Genomic DNA, 12,494 nt, shown 5'->3' on the forward strand with positions numbered 1-12,494 from the left:
TTTTTGAATTGTTACTTGTCTGGCCCTGAAAGCAAATGCATGAATACAACAAATTGTACACTAACCATCTAATGTGATGTATATAAGTAGGGTGACCAGACGTCCTCTTTTCACCGGACATGTCCTACTTTCCAGCCCCAAAATCTGTCCGGGATTTTGTTCGACTTCCTCACATGTACAGTACATAGTCAATAGAATTGCCACTACGTTCCATTTGGCTCTATTCCAGGTTTCTCTGTAATCGTTCGCAAATAAGTCACGCCCTTCCCTTCAAATCTAGCCACCTTGCTGATTGTGTGAGTGCATGAGGAGGAAGTAGGCGAGTGCTTGCCAGCGAGTGGAGACAATGCCGAAACAAAAATGCATCTTTACGGAGGAATTTAAAAAAAAATAAAAAATTGCGTGCTTTCGCCAGGGTCGTGATGCATATGAAGCTGAGTGCCCAACGTGTAAGGCAGGCACAATCACTAAAAGAACTGTCTATCAACGTTTACTTTTTCAGTATTTTGTTTATGCTTCCTTCTTCGTTTGACCGAAATGTTCTTCACAATTTAAAAAAAAAAAAAGTCATATTAATGGCGCACTTGATGACGTCAATAAAGTAACTACTTCTGGCGCCGTTTTGTGACGTATAGTGAGGCTTCCCATCATGGCGACGGACGGCGTTACGAGCGAAAATAGGGAGCTTGGAGAGCCTTCAGGTACTTTGAACTAAGTTGAATAAGGTCAAAGTAATGTTACGTGTCGGACGTAGGTTTAGAGTGGTGGTTCATTCTGCATGAGTACAAGATAAACGTCCCAGTAAGATGTGTGCACGGTTTGGGGGCAACCGTGTCGCGCAAAACCACTTGTCAAGCGTGCTTCATCCACTTTTCGCTACGTTGTTCATGAATTCTTAATAATAGTTTCAAGTAAGGGCCTGAATAAGAGGTCTACTTCGCTCTGAATGCAGCTATCTATCGAGGGGGGGGGGGGGGGGGGTGCCAAATGGGGATACAGTCCACCTTATCCCCCACGCAGCCTTTGCGTAAAATGTGGGTGGGACTTCCGATATAGTGAAACTAGCGTTTAATTTAAATGCAACCATTAGTACGATTGCACTTTCTGTCACAGTCACAGACTAACAATATGGGAACGCCGGTTGTTGCAGTTTAAAAGAGCAAACATTTCAATCTCGCTTTTTGCTAATGTAGCGGGGTAGGATGCTGACGTTTTTAGTTATGCATAGGAAGTTAGAAAATGTTATCAATGTAAATTAACATTGATCTAATGGCAGGCATAAAAGTTAATTATTAAAGAGATGTTTTATGAATATGCTCTTTTCTAGCCATGGAGGCTGCCGAGGTTCCCACGTTACCTCTTCCAGAGATGTCAGACGAGAATGGCTTCACAAACTCGGCCTCTGAGGCAGACACAGACACTGCTTCCTTCTCACTGCCTCCAGCCACAAAGGATGAGGAAGTTGATATGCCAGCAGACTTTGAACATCTCTGGAATACCGCACATGACAACTCTCAAGACTTCACCAGTTGGACTGACTTGTTGCAATACTGTGAGCAAGAGGTGAGAGCTTGATGTTTATGAAGGAAAAAAAGAAAACATGTTTGATAAATACCAGATTAGGCCTCACAGATCTTGGTTCATGAAGAGGGGTTCTCCGTCATGTAACATCAACACATCGTTCCTGTCAGGGCCACATTGCAGCATCACAGAGAGCCCTGATGGCCTTCCTCGGCCGTTATCCACTCTGCTATGGTTATTGGAAAAAATTTGCTGATTTGGAGCGTCGTGCGGGTAACAACGACAAAGCAGCAGAGGTAAAGAAATTTATAAAAAAATCACCTTTGAAGCCAACTTATCTGTCTTGTACTTTATTGGTTTTCAGAGCCTATGGTGCTAATCGGGTATTTTGTGTTAGGTGTGTGTTCAGGGTCTTCAGGCAATCCCTCTGAGTGTCGATCTGTGGATCCACTACATCAATCTACTTTTGGGAACACTGGACATGAACCAGCCAGAGTCGCCCAAGCGCATTCGCAGGTACACACACTGGACTGTATTTTCTGTTATCGCTAGTTGGTTCGTTCATTTATTGAAATGCTGAGTCCAGAGTGCCTATTAGGTTAGGGGTTATGGCTTTTACCAGGGGTCAGGACTTTTTTGTATTTATTGCAGCTGTAAAAATGAATACTATAGTGAATATTAAAGGAGAAATATGTGGCATATGCATTAAGGAAAAAGGGTTTTTTTTTTTTTTTTTAAGTGAAATTTTGTTCCTGTTAGCTGAATTCCAGTACCTTTACTTGGACTGTCTTTTATCCAAAATGTGTCCAACTGATATCCATGCTCAACTTTCAGTGTGTTTGAGGACGCAGTTGGCGCAGCAGGCCTGGACTTCCACTCGGACCGGCTGTGGGATCTGTATGTTGAATGGGAGAAGGAGCAAGGCAACTTGAGGAACGTCACAGCTGTGCTAGACAGAGTCCTCAAAGTTCCCACGCAGCACTACAACACGCACTACGAAAAGTGAGAAACGGCAGTCGTGATTGAGAAAGACATAGTTATTATTGTTACACGTGGCATCTGGCATAGGTTCAAGACCCACCTGAGCAGCAATGAGCCCAAAGAAGCACTTTCACCGGAGGAATATGAGAAGGTGAGGGCCTTATGCCGGGAGACCCAGAAAGTGGAGCGTGCCGAACAGGCCAAGGAGAAAGGAAAAGAGATGCCGCCCGGAGAGGAAGAACCCGTCACACCTGAAGACATAGACTCAGTGAGGAACTTTTCACCACATCGCACTGAGCTCATCACTATGAGTGAGATCTTCGTTGTGTCTGTGTTCTTTTTGCTTAGGAGGAGCTGATGCAGAGGATTAGAGAGCAAGCGCTGCTCCGCCGGGACAAAATTTACCAGGAGAACGAAAATGAAGTTCGCAAGAGATGGAACTTTGAAGACACTGTGAGTCATGCCCCTTTGTTTTGATTTTTGGACCTCCATTGGACCTCGTCTCATTCATAAACCATTGTTAATGATGCGCTACTGCAAAAAGCATTGGTCACACTTCTCAACTCCTCAGTCTTACTAGAGAGGCCAAAGGGCCTAGTTCAATAATCAACAGCAACAATTGACATGAAGTTTGTTGTTTTGCGGGGCTTGAAAAGATGAATGAACTTTCAATTAATTCCAATTGGGAATGGTGTTTCAATTCAAGCTTGGTCAGGAACAAATTTAACTTTCAAGTTAAGCCATTGTCGTAATTCTGTTGGTTTTTGCATTCTTTTGTTGTCATTAAGTATCTAGTTGGAGTATCTACACGCTAAAGTCAACATATAAAAACCATTACACTGGAAAACAAAACAGATAATATGCTCAGATTTAGCAGTCAGATAGGGCTCACCAATTCACTTATAGACAGCTCCAACACTTAAAGTCAAATCAGAACATCTAGAACTGTGTACAGAACTGCTGACTTGCTTCTTTTATGAAAATAGCCACCAATAACCAAGCAGAAATGATAAAACAAGGTCACAATGAGATCAAATCTTTTTTTCCAACTTCTAGTTCAACCAATATTTTTTCTGCCCTCAGTTTATTAGTCATTCAAAGTGATGCATTCAATTTGTAGATCAAACGTCCTTACTTCCATGTGAAGCCGCTTGATCAAATCCAGCTGCGTGGTTGGCACTCCTACCTTGACTGGGAGCTTGCCCAGCTGAGCAAAGGCCCCGAAGAAGACCATAACAAAGGTGATGCCATTGCACCGGTATTGTTTTGTAAATGTGAAGCCGCTGACATCCTGTTTGATACCGGGACATCTGTGCAGATTCAAACAAGATGAACACAGATGTTAAAGAGACCACGGAGGAACCGGAAGTGACAGCCCAGATTGAGCAAGGAACGGGCGAAACCGAGGTTGCCCGTGACGACCGCAGACTTTGTGTTCTCTTTGAGCGCTGTCTGATAGCCTGTGCTCTTTACGAGGAATTCTGGACCAGGGTAAGAAAACTACACAAGAGATACTACAATATAATGTTTGAGAAAGAAAGTGACAGGAGCAAGGTGGGCAGAATTTTTACCAAGTTATAATTAATTGACTTGAATACAAAAGTTTTGTAAGTGTAAACGCTGTACTGAAATTTCACAAGAATGTGAGCATGCACTATGGTTTTATCCGATTTTTCGCCATTAACCCTTGTGCTTTGTTCAGTACATTCAATACCTGGAATCGCACCGCGTGGATGAGGTTCGAGCTGTCTACAAGCGAGCCTGTCTTCACTTGCCGTCCAATCCTAACCTCCACATGCGGAGGGCCACCTTCGAGGAGAGACATGGTACGACGCAACATGCTAACCTTTCCTCTTGTTCTGTTATCGGTTCTGTTATTTTTGCCTGCATCCCCTCTTTTCTCATCGTGCCTCGTCTTCGCCTTCAGGCGACCTGGCCGAGGCTCGGCAGGTGCTGGAGGCTCTGGATAAAAACATGCCAGGTTTGGCCGTGGTTCGTATCCACAGGGCGGCTTTGGAGAGGAGGGCGGGCCAACTCGAGCAGTCAGAAGCTCTGCTGCAGGAGGCGGTGAGCCAATCGACAGAGAAGCCCATCTTGCACGCCTTCTACTCCATCAAGCTCGCTCGGCTGCTGCTGAAGCTCGTCGGAAACCCTGGCAGAGCTCGCAGCATTTTACAGGAAGCCCTGGAGATCAGTCCGGTGAGTGCATCGTACCACTTCTTTAAGATGCAGCACTTTTCGGCATTTTACGAAACAGTTGAATAACTCAATCTATTCAATTACACAAAAAAAAGTAGAAGAAAACGTCTACTATGAAGCTTCGCAGTGATCATTTTTCTACACAAACTAATGTTAGCGCAGACTTGCGCACCTCTCTTTGTAGAAATAAATTGGCAGGATGGTGGAGAGCCAGGTGGGAAAAAAAATGCATAAAAGGCAATGTCCAAACTTTGGGATTTGTGGTGAAATGATTAATTAATGATCCACAGATTACCAAAGTAATGGATAATTATTGTGACAATTGATTATTCGTCCTGTGGCATTTAAAATTGTCCAAAAATACTTAGTTTCAACCTCTCAAAAGTAAATATTCTCAGATTTCTTCAGTCCTCCATGAAAGCAGACTTATTACATTTGTGTTAAATCAAAATAAAATCTAAATCTTGAATCAAAATCATCTTCTGCTTTTACTTTGTGTACTTTGTCTGGTGTGCAGTGAGATTTTTCGAATGGAAACAATATGTAATGGCTTATTAACTCTACAGGACCTACAAAACACCACTAGGTGTCAGTAGTGCTCTGAATACATGATGCTGAAGCTTCCTAGTTCTTCTTACCATCAGGGTAATGACAAACTGCACTTGAACCTGCTGGAGTTGGAGGCATCCAGCGAGCCAGGGTCCTCGGCCGAAGCGGTTCAGGAGTGTGTGACACGAGCCCTGGCGGCACCTCTCGCACCGCGCACCAAGATCCTCCTCTCACAGCGCTGCCTCCAGTTTGTAGAAGAGTACAGCAACTCTGTCCAGAGGTCAATATCTCATTCATCAGTAAAAAAAGGGTCTTTTTTTTTTTTTTTTTTTTTTCTATTCCCGACTGTCCCCGTCGTTCATAGCCTGCCTCTATATCCTGTGTAGTGTGCTGTCTGTCTACGAAGAGCACCAGAAGCTGCTCAAAGATCTGGGCGGGACAAAGAGAGAAGCAGAAAACGGGTAAGGAACAAGACAGAAGAGTCCAACCGTTAGATTCACAAAAAGTTGGAGAATGTGTGAAATTTGGGATGGAAAGTCTTAAGCCCGTTTTTGCACAACTTTCTGTTCTCCATGGCCGCAACTAATCATTATTTTAATAATTAATAGTTGAAGCTGATCCCCATAACATCCTAGTCATTACAGTGCATGGTAACATCCGTATTGGGAAAGTTTAAAAAAAAAAAGAAAACATCTAAAAAAAATCTGATGTGCTAGGAATAGCAAAGACATTTTCTACGTCAGCATAAAAAATAAAGGAACATATAAAGCCATCTCTGATTAAAATTTTTCGATCGACCAATGCACTCACTCCACTTTCATGGAGAACTACAGAAATCTGAAAATCTTTACTGTTAAGAGGCTGAAATTACAAGGATGTGGACCATTTAAATTGAACTCGGTCTTGAAACGATTAGTCGATAATCGATAGTGACTGATTAATTCTATAATCAGTTAGCTGTTGATTAATTGCTGTAGTACTGTGTTCTAACAAGGTCTTGAATGGAACAGGTCGCAACAGTTGTTTGATCTGTGAAGCGGCATATGTTTCCAAGGCCGTCCACTTCGGTGCTTTTCTGTGACTTTACAAGTCTGTGTTGCTACTTGCTGATGATAGAGACTGTTGAGTTTGGGTACAGCCCTTTCTAATTGTAACTGCTGATGTCATCATTTCACGCTAGATAAAATGATGGCCACAACCACCTTATTCTAATTCCCCAGCAGGGATGAGGGCCAAGAGAAGCTGATCAAAGGTGATGATGCCCCAGCTGATGGCACTTCAGCACAAGTCCCGCCCACTGATCCCCAGGTCCCAATCACAGTGCCGCCTCCCCCAGCGATGACCATGGATGTGAGCGCCCAATCCGGCGGCTATGGCGGATACAGCAACTGGTATCAGGTATGAATGAATTACTCTATTAAAAATGGATTTCAACTGATTTTTGGTTGTGTATATATTTGCTTTTCCTTCTGTCAGCAACCACAGTACGGCAGTTACGGCTACCCAAACACCTGGAACTACAACCAGGGATACTATCCACCCAGCTAAAAGTTGCTAAGAACTAAGTGGGGTACCAGGACAGGAAGAAGAAAAAAAACACCAGTCCCATCAAGTTTGGTTCTCGTCAAATGTTTCCCAGCATCTTTTCCTCTTCATCCTGCCTCCTGGCCTTCATCACTGTTGTCAATTGACTTAGTGTGAGTGGTCAGGCAAAGTGTTGCAAGGCAGCCAGAGAACACTTACTGACTGCGCGCGTTGCACATTAGACCTCGTTGCGCTGTTTTAAACAGAATTATTTTTGTATTTGTCCATGAACTTTGTTTTGTTTGAAAGTTATTTTATAATCTAACTTTACAAGCCATCTATTACGTAGGATTTTTGAACAGTCCTGCAACACATTTGTCCCTTGATGTACATAAAATATTTTATGTCTGCATATACGTGTTTGGATCTTAAAACGCTCCATTGGAGGCAGAGACGCGTTCAACCTCGTCTACATGTAGTGTTTTGTGGCTTGTAGGAAAAAAAAAAACTCAATTGCATGTATGTGATGTGCCTCACCTACCTTTTTCCAACACATAAAATGAGCACTACAGCAATTCTCCAAGTCAGCTTTATTGAAAGTCAATTCTTGAAGTCAATTATGCAGACATACAAGTTGTCACTATATTCTGACTTATAAAAACTGGCAGAGTAGAATCTCACAAAATCAGTAAATTGTGAATTCAATTTAATGCCCTTTTAAAAAGGCAAATGGATTTTTCAATTAGGTTGATTAGGGAGGACTCCCGTTAAACTTTTGTCTTCTGTGTTGACCTTATTGACACCAATCAGATGCCTACTAGATTCACTATATACATCTTTAGTCACTGCATTCAAAACAAACATCCAGTGAAATCAACCAGCCACACAACCATTTTTTTTTTTGAGCTGTTAGCGGATATTATGAGTGATCATGTAACTTCAACCTTCATCATTATTAGTCCAGTTGACTATCTGATAAAATGACACTAAAGCCATGGTGTCTGGTCCAGTCTTACGTAAATGTAGTGGAGGTGGTGAGGTAGGCTCATGGAGCAGAATGCTCCTCCTTAACTCACTTTTTGGTAACGACCAGCACAGCGGAAGGCACCAAACCTAAACACGGATGAATCAAGGGGAAATGGATTAGAAACAGCAAAGATGGCCAGAAGTGTATAACATGCAGCTGAACAGCTTAATGTCTCTCACCTAGCTCTTTGAGGGGCTTCTCCATGTCCAGATCAGTGTAAACGTGACGAGGATAAGGGGACAGCAGCGTAAAGTCCTGACCCTCTGGCGTGTTGCCGTTCACCTGCACGTAAACGTGCACTGCCGCCAGAGGCTCTTGGGCCTTAAACACTGCTGTGAGGGTGGATCCATCCAGCAGGCGTACCTATTGTTAACACGGGACAAGCGGAAAAGTCAACTTGCTTTTCTAAAAATAAAGGGTGCAAAATGCAATCATGTTTTTAAGAAATATATTTTGACATTTGAGACTACAGTGGACTTACGCAGGAATAACATTTTTTTGGAGATGTTGAAGTATTGGTAGGGGGAAAAAAAAGTAATTGATAGGTGAACGTACTGGTGTATGCAGCTGCCCATGATATTTACAATAATAAAATCCTGATTATGTGTTAACATTATTTTAAAATTGACTAATGATATTTTAATTCCAGGCTTTTATCTTAGATTCATGGATTCAATGCCTTTGAAAACTTAAGAACCAGTCTCGTGATGTCAAAAAGTGAACATTGTGAGAAAGAGGACTATTTTAAATTTCAATTTGAACCAGGAAATGTATTCCATGAAGGATCAAGCACCAAACCAAATTAAAATAGTGACCTGTATCCTGGACTCGTCGTACTCTCTCTTGGTTGGGGGCGGGCCCTGACCGGTGGGTGACACTGGGCTGGGCTGGACTGAAGACGTACTTGTGCTTGAGGTTCCTCCACCTCCAAACTTTGGTCGACAAGGCAAGAACAATTCCAGTCATGATTGTTGGCTTTGCCACAGAGAAAATGCAGAGTCAACTACCTTTTGCGCTCTCTCCTCCCTGTCTCTTGCTATCTTTTCTTTAACCCTTTGCCTAGCGGTGAAAAACCAAAGTCAATCAGCATGACATCATTATTTTCTCCTCCAAAACGTTGACAGGGACCTTACCTGGCCATCTTGTCCTCCATCTTCTCTCTTTGCCGCAGCTCAGCCAACTTCTTCATGTCGTCGTCGTGCAGCTTGTTGCGAATCTGCTGTAGCTCTTGGCCCTGCTTCCTCCGCTGCTTTTCCTTCTCCAGCTCTTCAGCACGCTCACGCTCTCGCCGCTCCGCCTGCTTCAGTCGCATCAGCTCCTCCAGTCTGACGCACACAGGCAGCGGGTATCAGTTTGAGAGAGGCTACATTGAAAACAAAACGCTTCCTGGTGATATTGAATTGCTGGGAAAGTAAAGGCAAGCAAATCATATGCTAAGTTTATGGCCATCTATAGTGATTTGTATTAAGCATGATAAAATGTCACTCCTGTCCATGTTAGAACTAAGGTTCTTATTCTTAACCGGGAAAATATTGGCCAGTTCTATCGGCCTGACAAATAATCCGTTGTAAATACATGTTAGAACACAGGTTATTATACTTAAAAAGGAAAATATTGGCCAGTTTTATCGGCCTGACAAATAATCCGTTGATAATAAATTTAGAAAATACTACTCTTAATTGAGATTTTATGACACAATACTTGGACTTTTCTCTCATACATACAAATACCATATACCTAAAAAACAACTACTAAAACGAATAAAAACAGAAAACAGCTTTAAAAACTAACTACATATAAAGAACAATTCCAAACTGTTATAACCCTGCTGTGAACTCTGACCTTTTGACTTGCTGCTGTTTCTCCTCCTCTGTCATGGCCTTTTTGTCAGCATCACCAACCTGTGTGCCTTCTCCGCTCGCAACTGAGAGACGACAATACATTCATGAACAAAAAGGCAAAACAATTAAAGTTGAACATACCACAAAGCCTTGTAGTTTTGCATGTTGCTCACATTTAACAACTGGAACCAGAACATGCAAGTGGCCGTTTATATTTGTGTTTTCAACTTCCACGCACCTCCGGCTGTACCCTCGAGCGAAGCGTCTTGCGTGCCGGTCTGGTCATCATCCGGTGCTGCCAGAACAGAAGGCTTATATGGCTCATCAATGTCCGTGTCGTTCTCATGCTCCATTAACCTGAAGAAAGCACACATGAAAATAGCCATCACTTTGCACATTTTGTGACTTGGCTCTGGTGTGTTTGCGACTTACCAGTCCATTGCTTGTTCGATCCCCTGGTTCCCGGTACTGGCCACAGCCCTCTCTCTGAAAAGACAGGACTAAATAAGCATTTCTTCTTTCAGTTAACCTTTAGAAAAGCAATATAAGAAAACTCCACTGTCACTCACGCCCTGTTCCGGTCAAAGCCCATCTCCAAAAGGCTCTCAAGCGTTGTTAAGTCTGCCATTTCCAGCTGAAAGACACAACATTTTCATCTCTTGACTCACTTTCTCATATGCTCTCACATTGAAGGAAGTCACGTCATCAATAAATGCAGCCAGACCAACTGAACGAATACGACTTTTAACTGAAGCTCGGGAATTCAGTTCAAAACAAACTTGAAAACTGATGATACAAGACGCATACAAAGCTTACAAAGACTAGTCTTATCTTACCACAGCGTGATTGAGCGTGGCTGCCTTACACAATAACAGACGGCACTTAAATTAGCATTGATGTGGCTAGGATTCAAAGAGCCCAAGCTGACGTGAGCGTTTCCATACAAGAGGCGACCAAAAAGCAGCGATCAAATAAACAAATCTGAGCGTCACGTAAGATATTTCTAATTCAATGCTTGTTTATGGTTGAAACACACACACCTATTCTATTTTAATTCCCCTATTGCATCGACAAGTGAATAACGACAAGAGTTAGCTTACTCACGCTTCCAGTGCTACGGTACGGAAGCCCACGATGGTCAAAAATTACGACGGGGAATACAGTAGAACCTCGGAGAAGCGCAACCGTTGAATTCCGAAGCAATTTTCCCCATTAGAAAAAACTGAACACGCAATAATCCATTCTCAGTCAGGACGTTTTTACACTAACGTTGCCTTTTGTGTACCACAATTGCCGAGCGAAAATAGGCAGTTGAGAGAGAGAGACAGAGACAAAGGTGTGTGTGTGTGTGTGTGTGTGTGTGTGTGTGTGTGTGTGTGTGTGTGTGTGTGTGTGTGTGTGTGTGTGTGTGTGTGTGTGTGTGTGTGTGTGTGTGTGTGTGTGTGTGTCTATATCAACAGCTATAGCAATAAATAAATAAATACATAAATAAATACAATTATAATATAATCAAAGCAACAAAGACAGCATGACATGACAAAGGTAACATGTCACCCCACCCCTTACTGCAGGCCTGCTGGATGGAAGGCCTGGTTCTGAACTTCAAAGTAAAAAAAACCCACAATGGAGTATTTGCGAAGGAAAGGAACGTTCTTGACAACAACAAAATACATAATACAAATAAATATTTGGGTTGCATTTCTCATCTAGAATGATGCCATTGTGAATGAATTTTGTTTATGCATAACTTGTTAATTAAAGGTTGACTAAAAAACAATTATGATAAATTCAGGTTATTTTATAATCTTTTAAGGTTTTTTACTTCGGATAAAATCCACAAACATTCGTCCCCCCATTGGTAATCAATGAACCCCATTTTAAAGCATAATTTTGGCGTCACCATTACATACAAATGCTAAACATTCTGTATTATGTTTTGTTGTTGCTCCATTTAACTGGCTCAATCAGTTCATTACAATTACTGATATGTAATAAATAATGAGCAATGATCCTAAAAGTGCTTCAAGCTGCATGCCTGGTCTTTCTTTCTCTCTCTCTCTCTCTTTTTTTTTTTTTTTTTTTTTAAATCACATTGCATGTTTGTTAGTGCACAAACACAATGACCACAATGACATTTGCTTTTTGACTTTATGGGCAGGGTGGGTCTGTTACATATTTACAGTAATTGTAATGATTAATTTCTTTCTCACCCACCTTGCTGTCTTAAGGAACCGCCAGTCCATGCGCAAGCATTTTCTTTTTTCTTCTTTGTCACCTTTCTTCAGGACCGTTTTCCGCAGCTGTACCATGTAGTAGTCACTCTTAGTGACTTTATCAATGTAATAATTTTATTTGTTACCTTTTTTGTTTATTTGACTTACGGCAGGCTCCTTGTTTTAGTCTGTAAGTATGGACTTCTTATGCATTCACATGAAATATATTTAAAATATTCGGTTAATTTTCTTATTGAGCTGCAAAATGTAAACTGTAGCCTATTTGCGGTGTATTTGTATGTATTCTGTAATGTAGTTTACATACCCTGAGGTGAGCTTCATGAATTCTGTCGCACATTATCAACTCTTACAAAGACGTTGTGGACCAACTTCACAAGGACCATTGAGTAATGTATTAAATGCTGGACAAGGGAACAAGTTGCTTAACTTCTCAAAATCCCTGCTGCCATGATATTTGTCCATAAACAGAGGTAAGTATTTTTCAATAGTCAATAGTAAATGTAAGTAATTTAATCAACTGTTTTAAACCAGTTTTGTTATAAAACAACAAGATGAAGGAAACGAGGGTGAATGTGCAACTTAAATTATTTTTATTGCCCTGTTTTTTTCCATTGGAGG

At 41.8% G+C, this 12,494-nt stretch overlaps 2 protein-coding genes across 7 annotated transcripts; one reads left to right on the top strand and one right to left on the bottom strand.

Annotated features, from left to right (window-relative positions):
* Positions 1 to 594: 594 nt before the first annotated feature.
* LOC148404592 (pre-mRNA-processing factor 39) lies at positions 595 to 7,349 on the top strand. Of its 3 annotated transcripts, none has more exons than XM_088386452.1 (15): positions 595 to 701; positions 1,328 to 1,563; positions 1,692 to 1,817; positions 1,919 to 2,037; positions 2,356 to 2,523; positions 2,590 to 2,770; positions 2,851 to 2,955; positions 3,623 to 3,743; positions 3,821 to 3,993; positions 4,205 to 4,328; positions 4,430 to 4,701; positions 5,346 to 5,530; positions 5,637 to 5,711; positions 6,471 to 6,648; positions 6,727 to 7,349. In XM_088386452.1, the coding sequence occupies exons 1-15, from the start codon at positions 650 to 652 to the stop codon at positions 6,796 to 6,798; spliced, it is 2,187 nt and encodes a 728-aa protein (XP_088242578.1). In that variant the 5' UTR covers positions 595 to 649; the 3' UTR covers positions 6,799 to 7,349. The 3 variants fall into 3 exon arrangements, with proteins under 3 accessions (XP_088242578.1, XP_088242587.1, XP_088242595.1); XM_088386461.1 differs by having other exon boundaries at positions 6,474 to 6,648; XM_088386469.1 differs by lacking the exon at positions 595 to 701 and adding an exon at positions 814 to 911.
* Positions 7,350 to 11,077, bottom strand: ubxn1 (UBX domain protein 1). 4 transcript variants are annotated; one of them, XM_088386508.1, is made up of 10 exons: positions 10,743 to 11,077; positions 10,212 to 10,276; positions 10,075 to 10,128; positions 9,881 to 9,999; positions 9,644 to 9,725; positions 8,935 to 9,126; positions 8,809 to 8,860; positions 8,617 to 8,733; positions 7,981 to 8,164; positions 7,350 to 7,887 (listed from the first exon to the last, which is right to left on the bottom strand). In XM_088386508.1, exons 2-10 carry the CDS (start codon positions 10,268 to 10,270, stop codon positions 7,847 to 7,849), a joined length of 900 nt encoding a protein of 299 aa, XP_088242634.1. In that variant the 5' UTR covers positions 10,271 to 10,276; positions 10,743 to 11,077; the 3' UTR covers positions 7,350 to 7,846. The 4 variants fall into 4 exon arrangements, with proteins under 4 accessions (XP_088242634.1, XP_088242641.1, XP_088242624.1 ...); XM_088386515.1 differs by having other exon boundaries at positions 10,683 to 11,077; XM_088386498.1 differs by having other exon boundaries at positions 10,747 to 11,076.
* Between the last annotated feature and the right edge of the window lie 1,417 nt (positions 11,078 to 12,494).

Source organism: Syngnathus floridae, chromosome 1, assembly GCF_059516105.1.
Source record: "Syngnathus floridae isolate MCC-2025c chromosome 1, RoL_Sflo_1.0, whole genome shotgun sequence".
Classification (NCBI taxonomy): domain Eukaryota; kingdom Metazoa; phylum Chordata; class Actinopteri; order Syngnathiformes; family Syngnathidae; genus Syngnathus; species Syngnathus floridae.